General features: G+C 45.8%; 1 protein-coding gene and 1 long non-coding RNA gene across 2 annotated transcripts in view; one reads left to right on the top strand and one right to left on the bottom strand.

Annotated features, from left to right (window-relative positions):
• Positions 1–6,456: 6,456 nt before the first annotated feature.
• The window catches only part of LOC126527719 (uncharacterized), a 34,596-nt gene continuing 18,792 nt past the window's right edge, over positions 6,457–22,260 (bottom strand). Inside the window, exons 3-4 of the mRNA XM_072284555.1 lie at positions 11,502–11,856; positions 6,457–7,241 (exon numbers count right to left, since the gene is read on the bottom strand). Coding sequence (XP_072140656.1) covers positions 6,939–7,241; positions 11,502–11,856 — 658 coding nt within the window. The 3' untranslated portion in view covers positions 6,457–6,938. The remainder of the gene's footprint in view (positions 7,242–11,501; positions 11,857–22,260) is intronic.
• Positions 14,499–21,223, top strand: LOC129383897 (uncharacterized). The gene is made up of 3 exons (XR_011890131.1): positions 14,499–14,997; positions 17,605–17,895; positions 20,776–21,223. It is a non-coding gene; the product is annotated as an uncharacterized lncRNA (long non-coding RNA).

The following is a 22,260-nucleotide window of genomic DNA, read 5'->3' as shown; positions in this document are numbered from 1 at the left end:
CCTTTGGTATTGCCTTTAGGGTGCAATATAAAACGAATAATAATAATATGTGCCTGAAAAAGCCAGAACAGTTGGTCCCAGTTTTCAACTTAGCTCCAGTGAGATCAGTGGCGTGTTCGATTGCGTATCTAAGAAAAACTTTTTTGTGGTTCAAATTTCTGTTAAAACTTGACATCGACTACCAATTTGGGAACAAGTGTCGATGCAGAAGGCGAGTCATTCAGAGGAGATTGAAAGGTATGAGCTATGACTAATTGACTACAGTGTACAGAATTATCTACCTGATATTATTCATGAAGAATTTAATTCTTTCGAGCAGTAAGTAAAGGTGCAAAAGCTATGTAAATGAAATGGTGACTGGACGTTTCTTTTGTGTAGTATATATGCAGCAACCTGTCAGAGCTCGAGGCGTTAACGCTACTACATTATTTTTTTTCTTCTTCATAGTGTCTCGTTTCCCTCAAAGAACTGAATGTGAAAACTGAAGGATGCTTGAAAGCTGCTTCATTCACTGTGACTAGTTCCCTGAAGCGAGTGGTTAACGAATGCGACAGGTGGCTTGGCACGGGAACACCTGAAATGGACAATTTAGAAGCCATTATTCTCATAGGAAAAAAAGCTTTTGTGTTCTTTCAGACTTGACGACGCTGAGTCAACGAGACAACCGTGGAATGCGTGAAACCTACTTTCATACTCTTGTGAGTCCGTAGACAGCACCTATATTCGCCTTTCTTTAGTCTATTAAACGTTGAGAGAGGGAGAGAGAGAGAGAGAAAGAGGTATTGATTTCATCCGTCAAGCATTGTTCTTCCGATGTCATCGAGTTTTGTCGTACTCCTAAAGCCTTGTTTAACATAGTTTATAGCGTTTGCAATATTCTAGAACGCTATTATTTTTTTATTCAAAGTTTGAAAGTTTATACAGTGTTAGTCTCATTTGTGCAGTTACAAGGTAAGCACTTTTGGGGTCGAACAGATTTTCATGGGGTCTATATACGAGTTATCGTTATTAAACACACATATTTATGACTGCTGTTAGTTCTACAGTGGAATTGCACAATACAAGATCAGCTATAGTAATCAAAAGAAAGTACAGTAGCAAATATAGTAGTAGTAGTAACAGTAGCAAAGATTTCATGCACGTAAATATTTCTACCATTTTTTTTGCATCATCAACAAAAAGTAAATTTGTAAACGGCTTTGAATTCTAGTGGGATGTCCATATGTTCCGTATGGTGACAACTGTCACTATGTTGAACTATCGCTCAGTGCTGCAAAAGAAGAAAAAAAACCTAATGCCTTTACAGCAGCACTCACAGGTTCCGTCGGGCTGAGGTGATCCCTTGATCGTTTACATTCTTGCGAACTGTATTTAGTAAATAAGAAGAGGAGCACCACCAGCAACAATATCGCCAATGCCACGTTGAAGACGCTGACGCCAAATTCGGGAGACAGCGCGCTGCCCGAAGCCGATTCCTCGTAGTGGGTCCAGCCATACCAATAGCCTACAAACCAAGCCTAGGCTATCGCTCTACTATCCATCCTTCAATTAACCTCTTTATGTTGTATTGAGGTTGTACTAAGTGTTTGCATTTTTAACTGCTGGAACAATGACGTTCGTGTGTGCGCGTATGATGCTGTTTTAATGTGTGCCTTTCTGTAAATAAATTTGCTCTATCTCTCTTTCCCTCTCTTGTAGAGGGCACATGGATCACGCGGGTGAACACGTGACGCCTTTTCTGGATAGCTTTACTTTTCGTACTTTAAATTTATTATTTTTTCTTTTACACTGTGTATGCATGTACGTGTTTGTGGCATACGCATGCGTGTTATATGGCGAAATGAATGGAACCTTAATTTTGCAACTGTGTCTTGCGATAACCACCGCCAGTCTCGCCTGCCTTCCCGTTTTTATGCAGTTGTTAAAGAGCAAGAATATACCAAGGTTTTGCCAGCATTGCTCTCACTGGCTCAAGAACACCGCCAGAGAAGATTGTTGTTTAGAAATGGTTTGAGGTAGTGTAGCTTCCTAGTAAAATATAAGAAATGTGACTCCACATGCAGAAAGAAAAGATTACTGTGGGTGAAAAAAAAATGATACCAAACTCTGCTATACCATTTAAACGAAGGGCGGTACCTATACCTGACACTGTCATTTGTCGCCTTCATCCGATTTTCAATGTTGGTGGCTAAAATAATTGACCGCAGTATCGCTTAACCATAAAAAAAAACATTCTTTAATGCTTCAGTGCTAAATGTAACATTTACGGAAAGACCTCAACTAATTCAGAGCGCAGTTTGCTTTGTTTTGGTAAAGCAGGAAATTAGTATGCAACGAGGCTTTAGCGTCGGTCCCGACTTACTGATAGTGCTGCCATCTGTTCATAAGCCTTAGAAACAGTATGTGCTGCTCGCCCTCCGATATCTCTGGCTGGGTCACTATGAAGAGCAGCGATGACGGGAATCTCGGAGCCTATGTTGAGTTGAGGGCCGAGATACGGAAACAACCTTTTTGTTTGTATTGGTAGCACCCGCAACATGCCATGTGTTGCGCTCTTGCACCTCTGCCCGTGCTTTTGCTAAGGGGGATCGAACTCCTTTAGAAAAGCAAGAGTGGTCCGAACTTGTATGCTGAGACAAATAACAAATATTTTTGTGCCCATAAATGGCCATGATAAATTAGCCGTAGCTCGATAAAGCATTTTGCCAGTGGTTTAGACATACTAGATTTTCTTTTAACCCGTCAGCAAATTCGCTTTTTGAACATTCGACAAATCCGACAATGCGGCAGACCTTCACTTACAGCAGTTCTAACCCCATACATTTAAAGCGGCGACGAGAACTCAATGTCACCTGTTGAGTGGACGTTCAGCAAATTATTTAAAACCTCCGGTCTCGCCGCATCTGAGCTACCATTTTCAGTGTACTGGTGGTGATCTTGAAAAGGATAGCAAGAAGCATACAGGAACTCTCGAAGTGAAAACTTGGAAGAAACAAGCAGACGTTGCTAATGTTGGAGATTAGGGGAGTTTGTACGGTATACTTGCTAGTGGAACGCAAATTGAATCACGCTACACAAAACAAGGGTAACACTCACACATACAACACATATCTCAGGTAGATTGTGATGACCCGCTTGAAGTATGCCTGGCCAAATCCCGAACGTTATGGCTTGCAAGTTTGAAAAAGGACACCAGAAGCACTGACATGCGCACTACGGTGCCTATGACTGCGAACGTCCGAAATATAGACGTTCATCAATGTGTTCCCGAAGAGCCCTCCTAGACGAACAAAATCTGTTGAAATAATCAAATTGTTAGTTTTGACGTCCCGAAACTGCATAGTGAGTCGTGAGGGACTAGTGGACAGTTAGATTGATTTGGACCGCCGAGTGTTCTTTAAAGTGCACTCGCATCACGGTACGCTGGTGTTTTCGTATATATCGTATACTGGCATGCGGCCTTCGCCAATCGTACCGATGACCTCGCGCGCAGCAGACCGACGCCACAACCATTGAACCAACGCGGATGGGTTCTGATCAATCAACATGAATGTTCACAGGCAGTGAAAACACTCGAGTGTATATAGCATTCGCCGTTTTAACGCGACAGCGTTAAGGAGCTCGTGTCGCAGAAAAGCCGGTGTCGTCGGCGTCGGCGCCGTTGGCCGTGAGCGAAAAAGCCCGGAAGGAAATTCATAAATAAAAACAAGTTGCAAGATGGGCTGGGTGGGAATCGAACCAGGGTCTCCGGAGTGTGAGACGGAGACGCTACCACTCACCCATGAGTTGTATGGTTCAAAGCGCAACAAAAGCGCCTCTTCTTGAATGCAGTGTTGCCTAGAAACGTGCCGTGGAAAGTTATACTGCGGTGTATATCCGTAATTATGAGCTGTAAATTACAGAAGTCGCGGTTAAACGAGTAGCGAAGTACGTTTCTGCTACACTTCTTCTGCGCTTGGTGCACACGCAGAGCCATCTTGCGGCAAACACAGAAGACCCCCTCCTCGCGATGTACGACATTGCCCCGACAGGTGGCGCGCCACTCGCCCGCTTCACCCCTTCGTCTCGCTTTAGCGCATTGGGGCCGTGCGGGGACCGGCGCGAGGATGCCCCAATACCCTTGCGTTTAATAATGGGCGGTGCGAACGGGGTGCGATAACGCTATCACGTTCCACTCTTGAAGGTGAAGCTCAGGCATCCTCCCAATTTTTTTGTTTCCTTATTAACTGAACATCGACCGCGCTACTAGTAAGTACCCGAAACATCGTCAATTCGGAAGCTTAACTTCGCGCATCCTTTATGACATTTACGCGGTTGCCCTCAACTGCCGCTATTTTGGTGTAAGCCTACTACGTATGTGCCATCTCGATCACCAGCCGGTCTCATTCATTCCCGCGCTGTAAGCATGACGGGAGCCCTACCATATATATCCGCTTCGGAATTTTCCCGTTCTCGTTGCGTTCTCTTTGCGACGTCCTGGAAACCACCAAATATAGGGCCTTCGTCTTCGATGGCAATGAGTCAAACGCCGAAATGTTTTCCCAAGTACACAGATGGCTGGAAAATGACTGTAGCTTGAAAGCTACATTCATTCTATTTCTTTTTTTTTTGTTCGCACAGCATATCGCTTCCTTGTTTCATCAGCATGCATTTCGCTGGGGGCGTACGAAAATCATCCTAAAGTATGAGGTGTTTTGGGACTATAGTTCAGACTAGGGCATAATGATCGAGTTTTTGGTTTTTCAGTAATCTACGTCCAAATCTCAGTGGACGAACGTTTCTTTTATTTCTTTCATTGTTTTTGTTTTATACTAAACAGGATGCAAGCGATACACAAATTTGTGTTCACCAGAATAACGTCATCAAGTTAGCTGCCACAGTGGGTGCCGAGGCTAAATGAACAACGCTTCTTATATATCCGCAGGTCACCAGTTGCAATATGTACGAAGCTACAAGCGCCTGCAGGTGTTCCTCAATATTACAGAGCGAAATTTGAGAAAATTCGCGAGCTTTGACATGGAGAAACAACGTTCCGTTTGCCAGAAGTAAGCGGTTCGTCCGTTTACTACCTATATTGGATTCCTTCTGCATGTACTGCACGACACTTAGAATGCCAGATAAGGCCTGGCTGCAGAAAGTTATTTTTGTTTACTCCTAGGATTCGCCCCCTAGCTGCTCTGCCCCTGCACTCAACACACACAAACACGGTTGTGTCCTGAGCACATTGAATGGAATGGAAAACTTTAATGAGGTCCCTCAAAACGTGCACTATCCCGTAGCCCATCGCTCCCACGTCGGAACGGAAAGGCCTAGCCTCTTCGCCACGTCGCAGGCCCTTTGGACTACCCATAGTTGTGCTTCAAAACCGGGACTGCGTAGGGCAGGCTCACATTGAATTCTTGGGTGTTACGTGCCAAACTCTCGATTTGATTGAGGCATGCCATAGCGGGCTATTCCGGATTATTTTCACCACCAGGGCATCTTTAACGTGCCACCAGTACCTGGGACACGAGTACTTTCGTATTTCGCCCCCATGGAAATGCAGCCACCGCGACTGGGATTCGGTCCCGCGACCTCGTGCATAGCAGCGCGAGCACCACTGCCGCTAAACCACCACTGCGGCTGTGGCTCCCATCAGCGAGGTTGATCGACGAAACAGAAGGATATGGAAACTGCAAATACAACAAGACAGAACAAAAAAAAATTTAAGGAAAACGTTAGGTGTGACAAATGGCAACAGGATCTGAGTGGTCATATTACACAAAAAGAAAAAGAAAGTGCACGCAGCCTTCGATAAAGATTATGATGCTCCGCATGTATGGCGCAATCGTCATAAATGGCTGCTGTCATCAATCTTCTCGTCTTCATTAAGCCGTCTACCGATGTCGTTGGAGAGCATATCATATTGTGGGAAATCACATCATGGGAGAGCATATCAAACAAAGATGTGCTCTCCCAGCTTTTGGTTTAGGTTGCAGCGATTCTCAAGCAAATGGCCAGAGACAATTCGGCCCACAGGGAGGCAGCCGAAGAAGTCCGGCGTCGGCGTCGACGTCGGCACCAGCGTCCGTCTTCAAAGAAGGCGCTTGCACGAAGTGATAGTAGCCACTCCACTGCGGCATCACTTAGTCGCGCCGCGAAAGGGCCCACCACTTCCATGTTTGGGGGTGTTTAGGTTGTTTAGGCTGGGCTCTCTTAAGGTTTGATTGTTAGGTTTGCTGTAAGGCAGGGTACGAAAGACGAGGACAAAATGAAGAAATTGCGTACGTATGCCGCCGTTTCTCGGTTTAAATCCATCTCTACATTGTTTTAAAATCACGCGTAGGCCCAACTGAGAGTTAAATTGAAAAGTTGAAAACAGCATGCCGACGGCTACACCACTGCATTGGCAAAAAAAAAAAGTTCAAAGTGTCCTGTGTTCATTCTAACATTTATCACTTGCGCAATTGCCATAGCAAAAGTATGAGAATTTTTATTTTCACTTTATCAATTCGCGCACTTGAGTCGACGTTACAGAGGCAGCGCAAAGATTGCAAAATAGTAAAAAAAAAACATGGATACAAAGCAACACAAAATTTTATCAGCAGTGGTCGAACGTGGACGTTGCTGAAGTAGAGAAGTCCGTCTAGATCACTGTTCATTGCTCGAAGCCTCCATCTTCCTGTGATGCTGTGTTGAATGGCCAACGAATATGCAGAAAAAGGCAATCTAAGGTGTATTGTTGTGTGGAACAGTCTTAGGCACTGCATCATTGTACCAAATATCACGGCCGCTCACGGCGCTTGTAAACGTCATGCGACATCGAAAAAAACAAAACTCGAGAAAATGTTGACGCGTCATCACGATCGTATCACATAAAGGGGAAAGAACAAAGGTCGTTCTCTCAAGAATTCTCATATCGTTTCGGTCGAGACCGTAGGCTCTCAATTTTGTTCCGGCTAATCAGTGTCGAGTACCTCAAGCTCCATCAGAAACGCCTTGACATCTTCTAGACTAAAGCCTTCGTCGCGAGAGTTGAATTCACCGTCCTGTTCTGAAGACTCCTGGGTTTCGGTCGATGACTCGCTGTCTCCCCCACCACAACCGGCCCTATAGTGTGCCGGCAGATCGGCGTGTAGAACGTTCTGTCTGCAACGCGGGCAGGATACGGCATGAAAGGCGCACTCCTCTTCGCAGTGTGCGAGAATGTCTTGCAGAGTACCCACGTACTCACAGCCGTGCTCCTGGTTCCAGCAGTACGCCTAGAATTAAGAATAAAGAAAAGAGAACGAGTAGCTGTCAACACATTGCCGTATCTTCAGAACCGACATGTGTTTAAACTAGGTGTGGCCTGTTACCAGGATGCAGCTTTGTTAGAAACGCATAGAAAGACGTGAACTTTTTTACACACACTCAAAATTTTATAACAGAATTTTCGCACGCGCCAACGACAGGTGATGCTTCAGTTGTGCCAGGTGCTACAAAACTACAGCACCAACCATATATGAGAAAAAAAATTATTATCCTGCCTCTAAAATTGCCCATTAAGAAGAAAACGTATTGTCCCTCAAAACAAGTTCGTTCTGACTTATGAATTAAATTTTTGTTGTTGTTTGTAAGAAGTGCATCCTCCTCCCGTGTATATTTTTTCAAAGAATACGTTTTTTAAAATTTTTCTGTGACTTTTCGATCATGCGGCAGTTACAATAACGAAAGCAGCACAGTGCAAGCAAAACGCTTTCGAGCTGACTATCTGATTGATTAATGAGGTTTCGTATGCTGTGGTTAGATTAAAATGAACATGCTGTAAATTACTGGGAGTCGAAGTGCCAGCAGAACAAAATTATAGTACTCGGACATCACCGAGATGCTGTCGCATCGAGCAGTGAGCAACCCAGCGGCAATGTACTTACTGCCAGTTCACTCACTGTAAGAAGACCCGCAAATATGTACATTATCGAAATTATGCAGCATATAGTGGGAAAAAATTGAAAGTGGCTTAGCTCGGCTATGCCAGGATATACGTAGCGAAAGCTAAGGCATAGCAAGGGTAGCCTTGGTTAATCTTGATTGCAAGTCCAAATTAGTGTGGTTGTCGAGCTATGTTGCGGCGTTTAGCCAGTCATTCGGCGCGCTGTTCGTCTGCTTCCTGGGCGGTTCGTTGCCGCTTCATCTCGTTCCGATGTCGCTTCCAGGCCTCCTCCTGCCTGTCAGAATTGTCGCCGTCCATACTGCCGCCTGAACTGTAGATGCGGCGCACGCGCGCTCTCCTTTTCAATCCCCCGACATGTTATCAGGCATGCGACGCACCTGGCGAAGCGAGCGGAGGCGAACGCAACGACGAGGAACGCGGTGGGACAAGGAACGCGGTGTGAGGTCATGTGCCTCCTCGAAGTACGGCCATGGCGAAATCGCAAGTTCGCGGCCATTAAAGCTTTCGCTTTAGAAGCAATTGTATCCATAATACATTGTATACACATCGCGGAAATTCCATTTAACCTGGACATGGGTGCATAAATTTGCTGTCCAGGAAGAAGTTCAATAAAGTAGGGCAGCTTTTGCTCTAACGGTCGATGCACACAAGTCTGGCTTGACGTTTTTGTTTTGCTTCCTGGGTCGCTCTTGTTCGAATTGCAGTGGCAAGTCAGGGGCATATTCCGCAAATATATAATTCATCTCATTCGTGAAACAATGCAAGGAAGAATTCTTTCAATTATTATGCATTTCTGCACTTCTTCCAACGTAGTACTTGGCGATCGTCGGCGGAAATGTTCAGACGATTCTCCAGCTCGTGTAGGATACGCAAAATCTTTGACAGAGCATGCTTTTAGACTTCGTGAGGTAGTATTGCATCGGTGTGTGCAATTCATGACCATCAGGAGACGAGGGCTGTTCTGTCTTATGTTCAAGTGGAGCCGTCCCGTGCCGAATATCCAAAACAGTCACGCAAACCGCACACATCTCAAATAATGACTACGAAGAGCGATGAAATATCGCAAGTTAAATGTGGTAACTAATCTACTTGCTACGTCAGATGTGCTCGAATCGCAATTACAATTAACAGTTCGGTACTGAGGAGCTTTTACTATCCTTCAACTGCATGGATTATTTCACAATACTAAATTGTGTAATTGACAAAAAGGACATCGTTCTTTTTTAAAGAACACTTATTAAAGCGTTTCATGGCTCTGCGAAAACGTCCAACGATTCTTACCATTTATTCTTAAACCGAGCGGACACACAAAGAGATACCTTATCTGCGATTGTAGACGCACACGACAAGGCGGCATTTTTAAAAAAAAGCAGCGAGTACTACAGTACGCTGAAGGACCACGAAACGACTAATGCTGCTATTATGACCCATTATCTTTGCCGTTGCCTTAAACAAAGTGCAGCCAGCTTCGACCGACGCAAGAAAAGACACTGAAGCCCATGAAATATGGCGCGGCAGCGAGTATGCCAGCAATGTCCGTGTGCGAGAGGGTGGCAGCCGCTGCAATCTCTAGACACTAAATTCGTACCAGAACATGAACTCCAAGATCCACCAACACTCCGGTACTAGCGTAACCATGCCCGTTACACAGTGCTTTACGAAAATACGAAGGCTAGACGGTGATCTGGAGGTGACAACCATTGAGACAAGCATAAAATCATGCTGCATTTCGTACGTTCTTGTGCGGCTGTCATGGCCTTATGAAGACGCATTTGAGTATGAGATTCAGCTCTACAATGCCCTTGTTGGTGACGCTCGTTTCGAGGAGTGAGAGGGTGACCTATTGTTCTATGATTAACTTCCAAGGTACAAATAATATACTACAGGTTGGAGCATGCTTATCCGTAAATAAGCATTGTTTTGTTTGTGTAACATTCAAGATGGGCAAACTATTTTGATATATTCAGTGACTCACACCTTTCCCCTGCATTACCAGAGAACCGTGGAATGGTATGAATACTGATCCATTGTATGTAATAGATATGAGGCAATATATTAGTCTCGTGACGTGAATGTAACATTCCAACGATGCTATAAGCCAAATAGGTCTAAAGAAACTGATTTATTGCCCACATCTCTGCGAAACACCAAAGCTAATGCGTTAGGTTTCCCGTTAGTCATTTGTCTAAAACACATTTTCCGATCATCCCGCGACTGCTGCTTCACTATAAAGCACAGCTCCTAGCGCCCAATCTGGCCACAAGTACTGTGGTGTACAAGTGATTGGGATGAATGGTGACACCTGTTGTGAGACGAGGTGCGACGTGCGAGGAAACAATGCCACGTTCAGGAAAAGGAACAGCTGCACCACAGTGCTGTATGCCTTCAACCCTTTTACTGACAAAGTGCGAGAGACTTGGTCTAGAATTTGTTTATTGCTTTATTTCTTCTTCGTAATGCACAAATACGTACCAAATGAAATATGATAATGTTTCTTCAAAAACTAAGCGAGATACAGTAGGTGAGAGAAGTTGTTGAGCTGCCGGTTAAGGTAAATGTAAGGCCCACAACTGTTGTTTGGTACTTGCTTTGACAAGGTTAATGTGTTTTCTGAGACTGACTTCTTCGAATATCAAAAATAGTAGCTTGTTTAAACAGACGAAACAATTTTTGCAGTGACGAGAATATGACCACGACTTGCGCTCAGGAGAGAACGACTGAGCCTGCGTATTTGGTCACCAATTTCGAGTCAGCAACAACAACAACAACAACAAAATTGCTGCTGCTGCTGCGCGTGATCTACATTTTTTTGACATCTACTTTTGAGCCGGTAGACATATAAAAGTAAATTTAAAGGCAAAACCAAATATTTCAATTCATCTAACTTTTGCAGATATTTATCTTGGGCCAGCAGTATCGTTGAGCTGCCAGATAGTGGATCAATAGGCTTTTCGATTATGCGTTCCCTTAACCAACATCTATGACCAACTCGCCAAAGCATACACTTTAGTTGGGAGAGAGAGAGAGACATACATCGTTTAATTGGTGCTGGAGGTTTATACCTGGCTGTGTGGTTAGTATGCTGCTGCGGATTAGAGTTGTCATGTATGAAATGATGCACTGACATGCACTACACGCACAGAGCATGCTCAAGTAATGAGCACAAGCGTACACAGTCAAGCATCTAAAGTGCCAGGCTCAGGTTAGCGTCTCAGAGAAAAACCAACAGCGACTTTCGTGTGCGCAGACCGTTAGCAGCGCTGCTCAAGCTCCAAGAACACGCTCAAATTCCAAGGAGCAGTCACGTAAACTTAGAGCACTTTCGCGAACTGTTCTTGTGGTTGCAAAGCGCGTGTTAAGACGCGCCAAACATTGCGCAAGTCATCGCACACATTACACACACTATGCAGTGGTGATCGCATCCATTGCAGACTGTGTGAAACGTACACTGCATAGGCGACGTTTAGACAAATACGGTTTCGACATATATACGGTCATGCCTTGAAAGGCCAGTCGGCAGCTGAGAATACCATTTGGGGGCACTGTTTAAAAAAAGAAATATTTAAAAACAGGTTTACGTCATACTCACTTTGAGGCTGTTCGCCTTCGTCACGGACAACTTAATCCGGGCGCACTCGCTCACTTGGAACGGTTCCTGATCCAACGGACACACGCCACTGTCCCCACCGTCTTCCTCAACGCTGCCCTTGTGGCACGACTGGCACAGCACGTGTGAACAGGGCAGCAACACCGTCCCCTTCGGTATCACCTTGCACAGACCGCAGGTGTGGTAGTACGGCACGTCGTCGACGAATCGCGTCGGTCGCCAGTTGACGCCGCACGCGTGGTGACGAACTCTGTGCAAAGGAGGGTCCCTGTCAGCATCGGCCATGTTGTTGTTGCTGCGGTGTCTATGCTGATCCGACCGCAGGAGAAGGGGGCGCCTGCAACGTGTCAGAGAGGAACAACCGCACCTACTTTCGTTTTGAGTTTAACTCATTGTTTTTGCACACGCCCGCTCGTTTCACTACTCTTTCACTCGCTAGAACCTGCATTGCGTGTGCCTGAATGCATTGCACAGCCCTCGGCGAAGGTACCGCTACATCCGATAACGTGGAGGCGAACGGTGATAAGATAGCGCACGGAGCCGGATGAAAATGCCGACCGACTCTCTTCGGCGGATAAGTGCAGCTAGGAGACGAGAACTCGAGCGTGTTTATGTTTCGAGTCTTTTAGGGGTTTGTTTTTTCGTCTGGCCACGTTTCCCTTTCCGCTGCAACGGGCCACGCGAGTTAAAAATAAACGCTTCGACGGGGGCGGGCCGGAGCAGCCAACGCACCCGTCGAAGTGTCGGGGAAAGCGGCGGCGGAAAGTACAGGCTCGCCGCATTTACATGCACGTATGTAGCTGTGAGTCAGAACGAGGTTGCGCCACCAGTACCCAAACATGCGTGTTTACAGCCAAGCCACAGAAACTTTCAAAATTGAGTAAAAAAGAAAGAAGAGAGAGAGAAAGAGAGAGAGAGATTGTGACATACGGCGGCCTTGTTTCACCATCCTTCCCGTACGTACACACTTGTAAACTTTTTTTTTATTAATACCGCGCCAGCGTTATCCGCTTGTCGCGTCAGCAGTCTTGCAGCGTCGAAGGGTACTCCCAAATGAACGTCACAGCAGGTGCCCTTGAGCTACATCGAAATCGCCTTGCGAACCCTCGCATATATACTGTCACCGATCCAGCCGCCTATCGCCTCTATAAACACCGTTTAAGTTTCGTGCAGTCGACAATAGCGCGATATTGGGGTAACATTGCGGCAGTTTCCATAAGCAAGCTGCTCTTTATCGTAGAATATAATGTGGAATAGCAGAACAGCAGGTGGAATTGACGGGACGCTAAAGAGAAAAATAAACAAGCTTAGCTGCATTAATATTACTATCAAAACCTTAACCGTCATTTATAGCGTGACAGGAGGCATGGTAAACCATAAAAGGCGCAAAAACCGAAAGACGGGTGGCGGAGTCGCCTACACGTTCGCGAACCAGATCGCCGCGACGCCACAGGTTTTAACGGCGCCTGCTCGGGCCTAGTTAATACCTTGCCCGTATAGTTGCGTACAATGTACTCGAGGGAACTATGGCGCTGCAATTGTTGAGCCACCATGGGAATGATGAAAAAAGCACATGGATTTGTCGGATCTTCGCGCTTGTGGATTCAGACGTTCTTCTGGCTCTGTTTATTACGCTTTATAAGTCTTAGTTGTACTAAACTTCAAAGCAGTCTGCACTCTCGGAAGTGCACCAGACGCCGCGAACATGCACGATCGCTACTAATTGCAACGATTGAGCTTGTCGAGCTGGCCAAGTTGAAACGCGCAAAGCGCCTCAAGGCAGTGGCTAGCCCGCGATAAATTCACAAGGGAGTTTCATATCGCTTGTCGATGCATGCATCCGTGGCGTACTGGTTTCAATGTGGGGCTTCTGTGCCAGAGGTCCTGTGTTCCAATTTTGACGTAGGTTAAAACACGTTGGCCGGCTAGTTGGTTGCGCTGTGTCTGTGTGTCTGTTTCTTTCTTCGTCCTCGTCCAGTCGCGCTTATACACTCTACCATTGACGTAGGACAATTTTAATAACATCAACTTAATTAGTTATTACGCTGTACATTGTTGAAAATGACGCGTTTACAAAGTCGCGAAGCCGTTTGAAGCCGGAAGGACGAAGTTCAGGCAAATCCATGTGCTTCCCGTAATTCCCATGCTGGCTTGAAGCACTCCCACTGCAGCTCCCGCAGGTACTAGCGCCAGAGTAATTTAGTAATTATTGTAATTATTGTAATTATTGTATCCGTAAACCCTATGATCTTATGTATAAATATTGGCTACATCGTATTTTAAAGAAGTCAAATTTGATTTAGTGAGTTTCAAGAAATTTTACCGAGCCAGAAAGGCCAAACATACGATAAGATAGCTTGAAATTCTTGAAGCGCGCTAGCTGGCGCACAGGGGCTGGGGCTCCTGGCCCGAAGTAGAAAAAGAAAAACTGAACTTTTACGTTCATTTTGTATGGTAATAATCAACCTCTCACCGTAAAAAAAATGAACGAAACATGTAGGCTTAGAGTAGACCTGGTCAATCTAACCTGATGTGTTGTTTCTATTTAGTGTCAATCTAAGCGGAAGCTTTAGCTCTCGCCCCACTCTGATGCCACTTGTCCCATCATGCGTAAAACGCGGAAAGGCTTTGATGCGATAACGCCAGAACTGATTTAACTTAGACCTTTTGCACTTGAGAGGGAAAGTTATGTGCTAGTGACTGCTGGAAGCGTAATTTTGGGTCAGTTGAAGAAAGCTTTTACATTATCTTTTTTTTTTATATAAATTGGCCACTTTAAAAAAATGGCAGCACGGAGTTTGCAAATCCGTAACTCTGCCACAAAAACAGGTAGGACACTTATGTAGGCTTTGTCCGTTTGAACACCGAAAGAGGGCAAATTTAGTATATAAATTCACAGCTTGCGTGAAATTATTGCAAAGTGCACAAGGTTTTTGCAAGAGTCCCTACTCGCAATCAGTGGTATATTTGAAGGCCATTTATAACACAGCAATCTTTTTTTGTTCTAGATCTACTGTCAGATACAATTTAGAGACATGTGATATCGTTTTTAATTTCACAGATGGTGAGTTGTAAAATTTAGTTTCGTTTTCTGAAATACTGTAGAATGTAACAATATTTATAAAAGCATTACTGGCTTCAATCGAAATTCTGTTTCCTGCATTCAGCAGATTTTAACCTCTTTTTTTAGATACAAGCTTCATCAAAATCGGTGCAGTGGTTGCGGACAAAAGCGATTTTCCCGTTCCTATTTATTTAGATAGGAGCCCCCATGCTAACGCTTCCTCTTAAGCACCACCCTCCCTGAATTTTTTTTTTTTTGTTCAGGCTTCATCTTGTACTGCCTTGCCCAACATTGATACGAAGCAGCTGCCACAGTGTGGGCCGCGCTGATGAGGAAGACCCGATGACGAGAGGAAGTTCCCGATTGCTATAGGGTCGCCAGCTTGACAACCGTTGGTCTACTTGCAAATATATTGTAAGTAGCTTTGTGCATAAGCCACACGTAAGATTACTGGTGGAGGTGGACGTTCCGCGTGCGCGCCATGGAGCTTCCCAGCGATCGCACCTCTGACACTGAAAGTTCGGCTCCTGCTCACGACACTTCATCTACACAAGTCTCTACGCCTGAAGCCGCCACGACCTAGGTCGCTACCCCCCCCCCCCCCCCCCCCCCCCCCCTCGTGATCCTCGCGTTTTCCCTTGAGTCGGCAGTCCTGATGTTGACGACTGGCTCCACTTGTACGAACGTTAGAGGTGGGATCCGACTATTATGCTCGAAAACGTTATTTTCTACCTCAACGGCACTCCACGGGCATGGTTCCAGACTCACGAACAGGAGATCACAAAGTGGGATCTTTTCAAAGAAAAGCTCCACGACCTTTTTGGCAATCCCTCTGGTTGCTAACTCAATGCAAAGAAGGCCCTTGCCACATGCCTACAGACATCGGCCGAATCCTACGTGTCGTACATTCTCGACGTATTGGTCCTTCGTAGCAAGGCCGACCCGAACATGTCGGAGGAAGGTGAGGTTAGTCACGTCCTCAAGGGCATTTCTGACGACGCCTTCAATCCATCGGTGCTTAACAACACCACCAGAATCAATACGCTCCTCAAAGAATGCCGCCCTCTCGAGCATGCTAAAAGCCACCGAGTATCCCAATACACCACGTGCCTTACCGACACAGCTGCTACGTTATCTTGTGACAACCTCTTCCACCAGCCCTCACCACGTGACAACTGTAGTCGCATCATTCGTCGTGAGGTCGAAACAGCACAACCAGCGGCCGCTTCCTTGCTGCCATTTGATCCTTCCCCGGCAATGATCTCCTTGATACAGGCCGTCGTCCGCCAAAAATTGTCAAATTTCGGCCTGAAATCCGTTAGCCCCGTGCGCTATGAACCTCTATATCCGCCCATTTTCCCATCTCGCTCCTTTTACTACTATTATGGACAACAACAACCCGTCCGAATGGCGCACCATTGACGACAAGCCGACATGCTTTAACTGCCGATGCATCGGGCATATCGCTCGCCGCTGCCGCAGCCGCTAGACTTCTTGGACACGCTATTCTTTTGCGGACCACTCTCGTACCCCCTAGCTCGCCCTTTTCAATCGCTCCCTCTTTGATCAACCTAGCACCTGACCCTGCGGCACCTCTGACAAGACCCCGCTACGCCCGCTCACCTTCTCCCTCCCGCCGTCAATCGCGTTCGCCTCCGTCACGCCGCGCTCCTATTCCGACCTGCAAACTAGAGAGAGCAGTTTCTGGTGGTGGAGCTGCATTGACGACATTGGCACAAAATCCTCGTTGGACCATACCTATGAACCAGAATCATTTGGACCTTCTTGTTGACAATGTGCGGACGAAATCCCCGACAAAATCCCGAAAATATCGTGCTACATGCTTATGTAAGAGCCTTCACATGATATGACGTTCTGCCTAAGATATCCACCACTAACTATCGTTCTACGCACTTCTGGTGAATAGTCGATGAAGTGCCTGACATAGTTCAGGTTGCCTTACTGCCAACTGCTGAGGTGAAATTACTCCATAGTAAAGTTACGCAGCAGCGCGCACTGAAGATTGTTTACGAATTGTTATTTGCAAATTTTGTTATTGTTGCCCAGCACCATACGAATACAAAAGGGCGCAGGACTAAAGGTGCTCCTGGCACCTGGATGATCTCTTGACCCCTGTACAAGATGTGTTCTCCGCCGCTGCAGCGTCCAAATGCGTGTAGAGCGCAGAGATCACACAATAGGTTTGTCTAACCTAGTGCTGTAATTAAACTACACAGCAATAAGAGAAATAAAGTTTCAACAGCAAATAATACCTTGGCAAGAATATAACACGTTACATAATGATAAGTAAAACGCCACAAAATATATTTATAATTGGTTTAAACAAAGATATGCTTGTTTGTATGACATTTTGAACGTCATCAGGTTGACTTCGTCAGTCACTCGCGCGCGTTCTCATATCTGGCTCTCTGTTTTGCACTTTATACTGCACTAAGATGTACAATATCCGGGTCGCAAGCTTCTCTGGCATATGCAACACCGCATTTTATGACCGTCCATCTCCCTCTAACCGGGACTGATTGCAAATGAAATATCATGATCTCGACACAATAAGTATACATCAGTTAAGACACCTCACGTCGCCACGTGCTGACCGCTTTACCTACTTCTTTGTCTTCTTTTCGGAGAGAGTTGTGGCACGTGGCCAAGGTAACAGTGTGACCAAGCGTTATTATTATTATTTGCTGTAAATGCAAAAAAGAAAGAAATGACAGAAATTTTATGCTTCTTCGAATCTATTCTTGATTCATACCGAAATGAACCTATAACAAAACACCTTTTGTCTTCTTCTTCTGCGTCCACGCACGCACGTACAAAATTATTTTCCAATGCAGTCCTGTAAATGTCATCCTGAATATTGTTACACATATATTACGAAAAAAAAACACGCAGCAACACAAACGTACATTTTCGTAAAGACGAAAGCGTACTCGTATTCGGTCGATTCCCCGCAGTAGATATAAGAAGAAAAAAACGAAACGAAACGTTCGTACGTTTCAGGAAAGAGGACGACAAAGAAGTGCAATCGGCACGTTCTCTTCATCGAATTCGCTCTCGAAACCAGAGATCAGCCGCGCAGAAATTTCGAGCCACGGAGAGAACAACGGCGAGATTGGTCAGCGGGTGGGCGGATTTCTACAGCATGCCACCCAGCGACATTCGCTCCATTATTGAACCCCGGGAAAGCCACCGGACCAGCAGCCTGTCCAGTCTCGTCCGAGCGCGCAGCTCCCATCGCTGTGGAGCCACGGACTTCAGCAGGGTCAGCAGGGTCGGCAGGGTCAATTTCAGGTAAGTTGCGATGTAACTGCTTCAATCGCGTTGTGCTATGGCATGTTTTCTACACGTACAATGTTTAGCGATTGAAACGCAATACGTGAGGATCCCCGCTGCCGGTACTCTATACGTCCAGCCTGAGCACTGTGGACAGCGAGCATACGGGCGGTGAAACCAACATCGCGATACACAATGAGAGCTCGAGAGCCTTTGTGAGGCATTGTGATGGCATTTGGTCCCACAGTGAGCATCCAGGGATCATCGGAAACGCGAAAAAACGGGGGCAGCCACGCACTCAAAGCGCCTCGTTTCAGTCACTGAGCGCTGCACCACCTTCCCGTGCCCGTTACTTCGTCGACATTACACATTATGATACACGGGATCAATTGGGAAGCTTCTTGACTGATCAGAAAAATTTACCATCGAGCAGTACGAAAAGCAACATTTTCGAAATTGCTTTCGAAATTTCCGGCAAAACAATCGTGCTCCTTACAAAAAATAAATGCTCAGTGAGACGAAACGTCCCATCAGAAAACTATTTCTTGCGTACGAGCACTTAACATTAGAAGCCACACGTCGCGAGTAATTGTGAGACTAAATTCAATTCCCATGTTCCCTCCCATATCGCGACCGTGTTTATTTCTTTAACACAACTAAGGCGAAACCAGCGAAATAGACGCAGACACAAGATACGAGGAGTACGGAAAACAAATGGTGGGGAACTTCGTCGTAGTCTCTTTTAAGAACCCAGTGGCGCCAGTGCAGCTTTAGAAAGTCCCGTGTAGAGCGAATTATTGCAACAAAAGGGTAAGCGTTCACTGAGTTGTTGCACAATGAAGTAACGCAAAAACCAGCCACACCAGCAATCGCCCTGCGTACTATTTTGATCTTGTGCATGCGTATTGTTTGCTAATTGTCGCCCTAGCTGCAGCAGCGCGCGTACCACTTACACTGTTTCATGCAAAGAGCTTTAGAGAAGCTTGAAAAGTAGTTCTGAATTGCGCAGTACGGGATGGAGGTACATATGCACCATTACGAAGGCGGAGGACCACGACAGGGACGTCCGATGTGTTTTTCGATGGGAAGGTTCTAGAAGAGATTGTGGCTCTCAGAAATAGGAAAGGCGAGAGAATGGTAACTTGCCCAGCATCCAGGTGTATGGCTGACTGTTTGAAATGTCAGCCACCCTGTAGCTTTGGCCATCATGTTTAAGCACCCGTCCGCTACCTTTCAATCATGCTAAATTCAATATTGATTTTTTTTCGATGACTCACTGATTTGATTGATTGACAACGATGAATGACAAAAGGTCTCAAAGCAGTCCGGGGGCTATGAAATACACATTGTGGGGGATCTTCATTCTTTTTGTCTACACGCAGTTCTCTAACCTGCAGGCAGTGGGCGACACACCAGTGCATTCGAATACCTTAAAATTTATTCAGAGGTGACGATAACTAACACTACGCTCAAGTAGTGTATATTATGCCCTCATTCGGTAGTGTGCAGAGCAACGAGGCGTTTACGACCACCTCGGCTTATTTCTGTATTTGTTATTTCCACAGCTAAACCTTTGGATTGCTGAACTGTCATTAAAATAGACGGGTAGAAAAGCGAAAAGGAAGGGATGTCACGTTCACTGAGATATTTACGCTTGCTGATCTCGGGCAAGGTATAAGAGTATCCACATCTGCTGAGGAACACTCCCTGGCACAGTCTAAAGCGGTCGCAACCCACCGTTGCGTAATAATCTCAGAGTAGTCTTGTGCGTACAAGGGTGTAATTTGGCCATTGTCATATAGGATATATTCCTTGAAGGGCGATGAGCCATTTAGGCGACTTGGGCTAGCACGCAGATAATCTTGTTGACAATTGCAGCAAGGACAGGCGTAGAGGTGGTACTCTATGGGTTCGCTTTACTAAACAGTATGCTCTAAAAAAATTTGTTTGCGTCAACCTTCGAGAGTTTCAGGCCGTCACAATGGACTAATTCTAGTCTGCTTGCGTCCTATCAGAGCAACAGAAATGATTTCATTGCAGTAGCGAAAACTTTCCAAAAACCTGGATAACTGCAGGACAAGCAGTAGGCACAACAAACAGCAGTACCAAGCGTCCCCATAGTTCTAGCAATTTGCCTGCCCTACAGCAGTTTAGTGTCGGCTACAAGAGAGAGAGAGAGAGAGAGAGAGAGAGTGAAGGGTGATTATAGAAGCAAAAGTTTTTTTTTTTTACCGGCTGTCATTGATTGCATGTTACGTGTAACGATACTGACATCTAGTGCATGCTGTGTAAGCTGGTTCAGTTCGAGTACTCTAAGGCAGGAATTTCACCTATACATTTAAACTTGAAAACCGTGCGGACCTTACAGGTGCAAATACGGCATTACCAATGGCAGTCATGGCATACTCGCGCAACCAAGCAGAATCGCAACCAAAAATAGTAGGGAGCTGTTACGCGAGCATTTTAGGTAAGAATTCAGTGAGGAACTGGGAATTTACGTACACTCAGGAAGTTAGAAATTTAGGTATCACTTCGTATTTGAAATACTGGTTATTTGTTTACGAACATTTCGTCTAGATGCTACTTAATTAATGTAGCTGCCATTTATTCAGCTACATACGTTGTCTCCACTCGGGCGTCAGTATTCGCGCCAGTCGTTCCCTGGTGTCTAGTAGTCTACGAGTCTGAATTACGATTGCGTTTTCCCACGCTCCTTCAAGACGTTAGAATAGCCTCGCTCTAGTAAGTGGTGTTATCATTTCCTCCGGCATGCTCGAATAATATGTCCAGCACTTTTCTTCAGCCACGGATCACAGTTGAAGACTTGCGCAGCTCACATGTACAAGTAAGCAGAAAATGTTCAGCGTAATTGTAAACCGCTCAAACATTGCTTTGCAGGCGTTCAAGAACAAAGGCCCTCCAACTCGTCATGCGGTTCACGTTCGCGCGTACTGTGCACCTGGGCAACTATTCCACGAACGCCGCCATGGACACCGCACACGTTACCATAGGGGGACACACGTGGCAGAACACGACAGCAGTCAGCGTGACTGTCCGCAACGAAGGCTGTCGTGGAACTACATTCCCCAAGGTCTCTGTCCACCGAGAAGGGGGCATCGCAGAAGAGTCGAGCCCCACCGGAATGAACGTTCGCCCGGACGGTTCAAGTGGACTATTCAGGCACGGGCTCCGATCGGCACCGGAATTTTCGTAGATTTGGTTACTTTTTTTTTGTTTAAAACATATTCGCTTGTAGTTTTATGAACTGATTCACAGACCTGTTTCTGTCGCAGGTCTTGAATCAGTTTCTGTCGTAGGTCTTGCAATAAATATTAGATTTGTCGAATCTCTGACTCTTACTACATTTCGCGAAAATATTGGTCATGTGGCTTTTAAATATCTACGAGACGCGCGCAAGAGTTAGTGCTTACAGCTTTGCCAACAGTTTTGTAGCAGCTGCAAAGACAGTTTAAAAACTTCAGAGCTGACTTTCTCCGACTGGACCCGGTGGAATTTGCACCGGCATTGCCACAACTTCATGTGCTCAGTAACGCGCAGAGCAATTTCTCTGCAAGCGCATCCTTTACATCTTTGGAGACCCTTCACAAATACACCTCGCGAAGTATACACAGAGGTGTCCTGCATTTAATATCGTTCTCGTTTCACACCTCCCCGCGCTCTCACTCCCAGAGCCAGAGGAGGACGTCACCTGGCGTGAAGACTTTCTCTCTACCGTAACAAAGATGCCACCAGCCATGAAGCACATTCAATCCCAGCCTCAGAGGCAGAATTCCGTAAGGAACGTATTAATAAGGAGCTGTTCACTAGCAGAATTAGTACAACGCACATATTTGACCAGAAGAGAGAACGAGCGTTTCAGTTGGTCGAGCTTCACTCGCCTAAACTCGTCTCCTAAAACACTGATCAAAGTCAGTTCCTCAGCACTCGGACCTACCGTTCCTCACAACCCGTGTGTTACTGTGGTGCGCTAAACCCATCAATTGAGCATTCTCTTTAGTGCCCCGCATCGAGAAACTAGTGCATCCTATGCGAACGCTTTGTGGCGCTTCCCCGAAGGTGGCGCCTGGTGATGCTTACGTGCGTTTCTGTGCTCGGGGACAATGTTTCCCAGAGAGGTGGAGCCAAAGCCACGCGGGTGGAGCGTGTGCACATGTACGACACCCCAATATTGTGTGGCTTGTCAACCAGAGCTTCGTTCGCGCGCACAAATATTTACTTTGTTGCATCTTCACACTCACGCAGTCATCCATGCATCCGCTTCATGTCCTCATTTCGGCAAGCTGCTTGAAAGCGATCGTTCTTTTCTATTTTATTTTCTCGTGTTATTTAAGTGGTAAATATACAAGCACTATATTCCGTTTC

The sequence above is a fragment of the Dermacentor andersoni genome, chromosome 9, assembly GCF_023375885.2.
Source record: "Dermacentor andersoni chromosome 9, qqDerAnde1_hic_scaffold, whole genome shotgun sequence".
Taxonomy (NCBI): domain Eukaryota; kingdom Metazoa; phylum Arthropoda; class Arachnida; order Ixodida; family Ixodidae; genus Dermacentor; species Dermacentor andersoni.
This window is presented reverse-complemented; position numbering and strand designations above follow the sequence as displayed.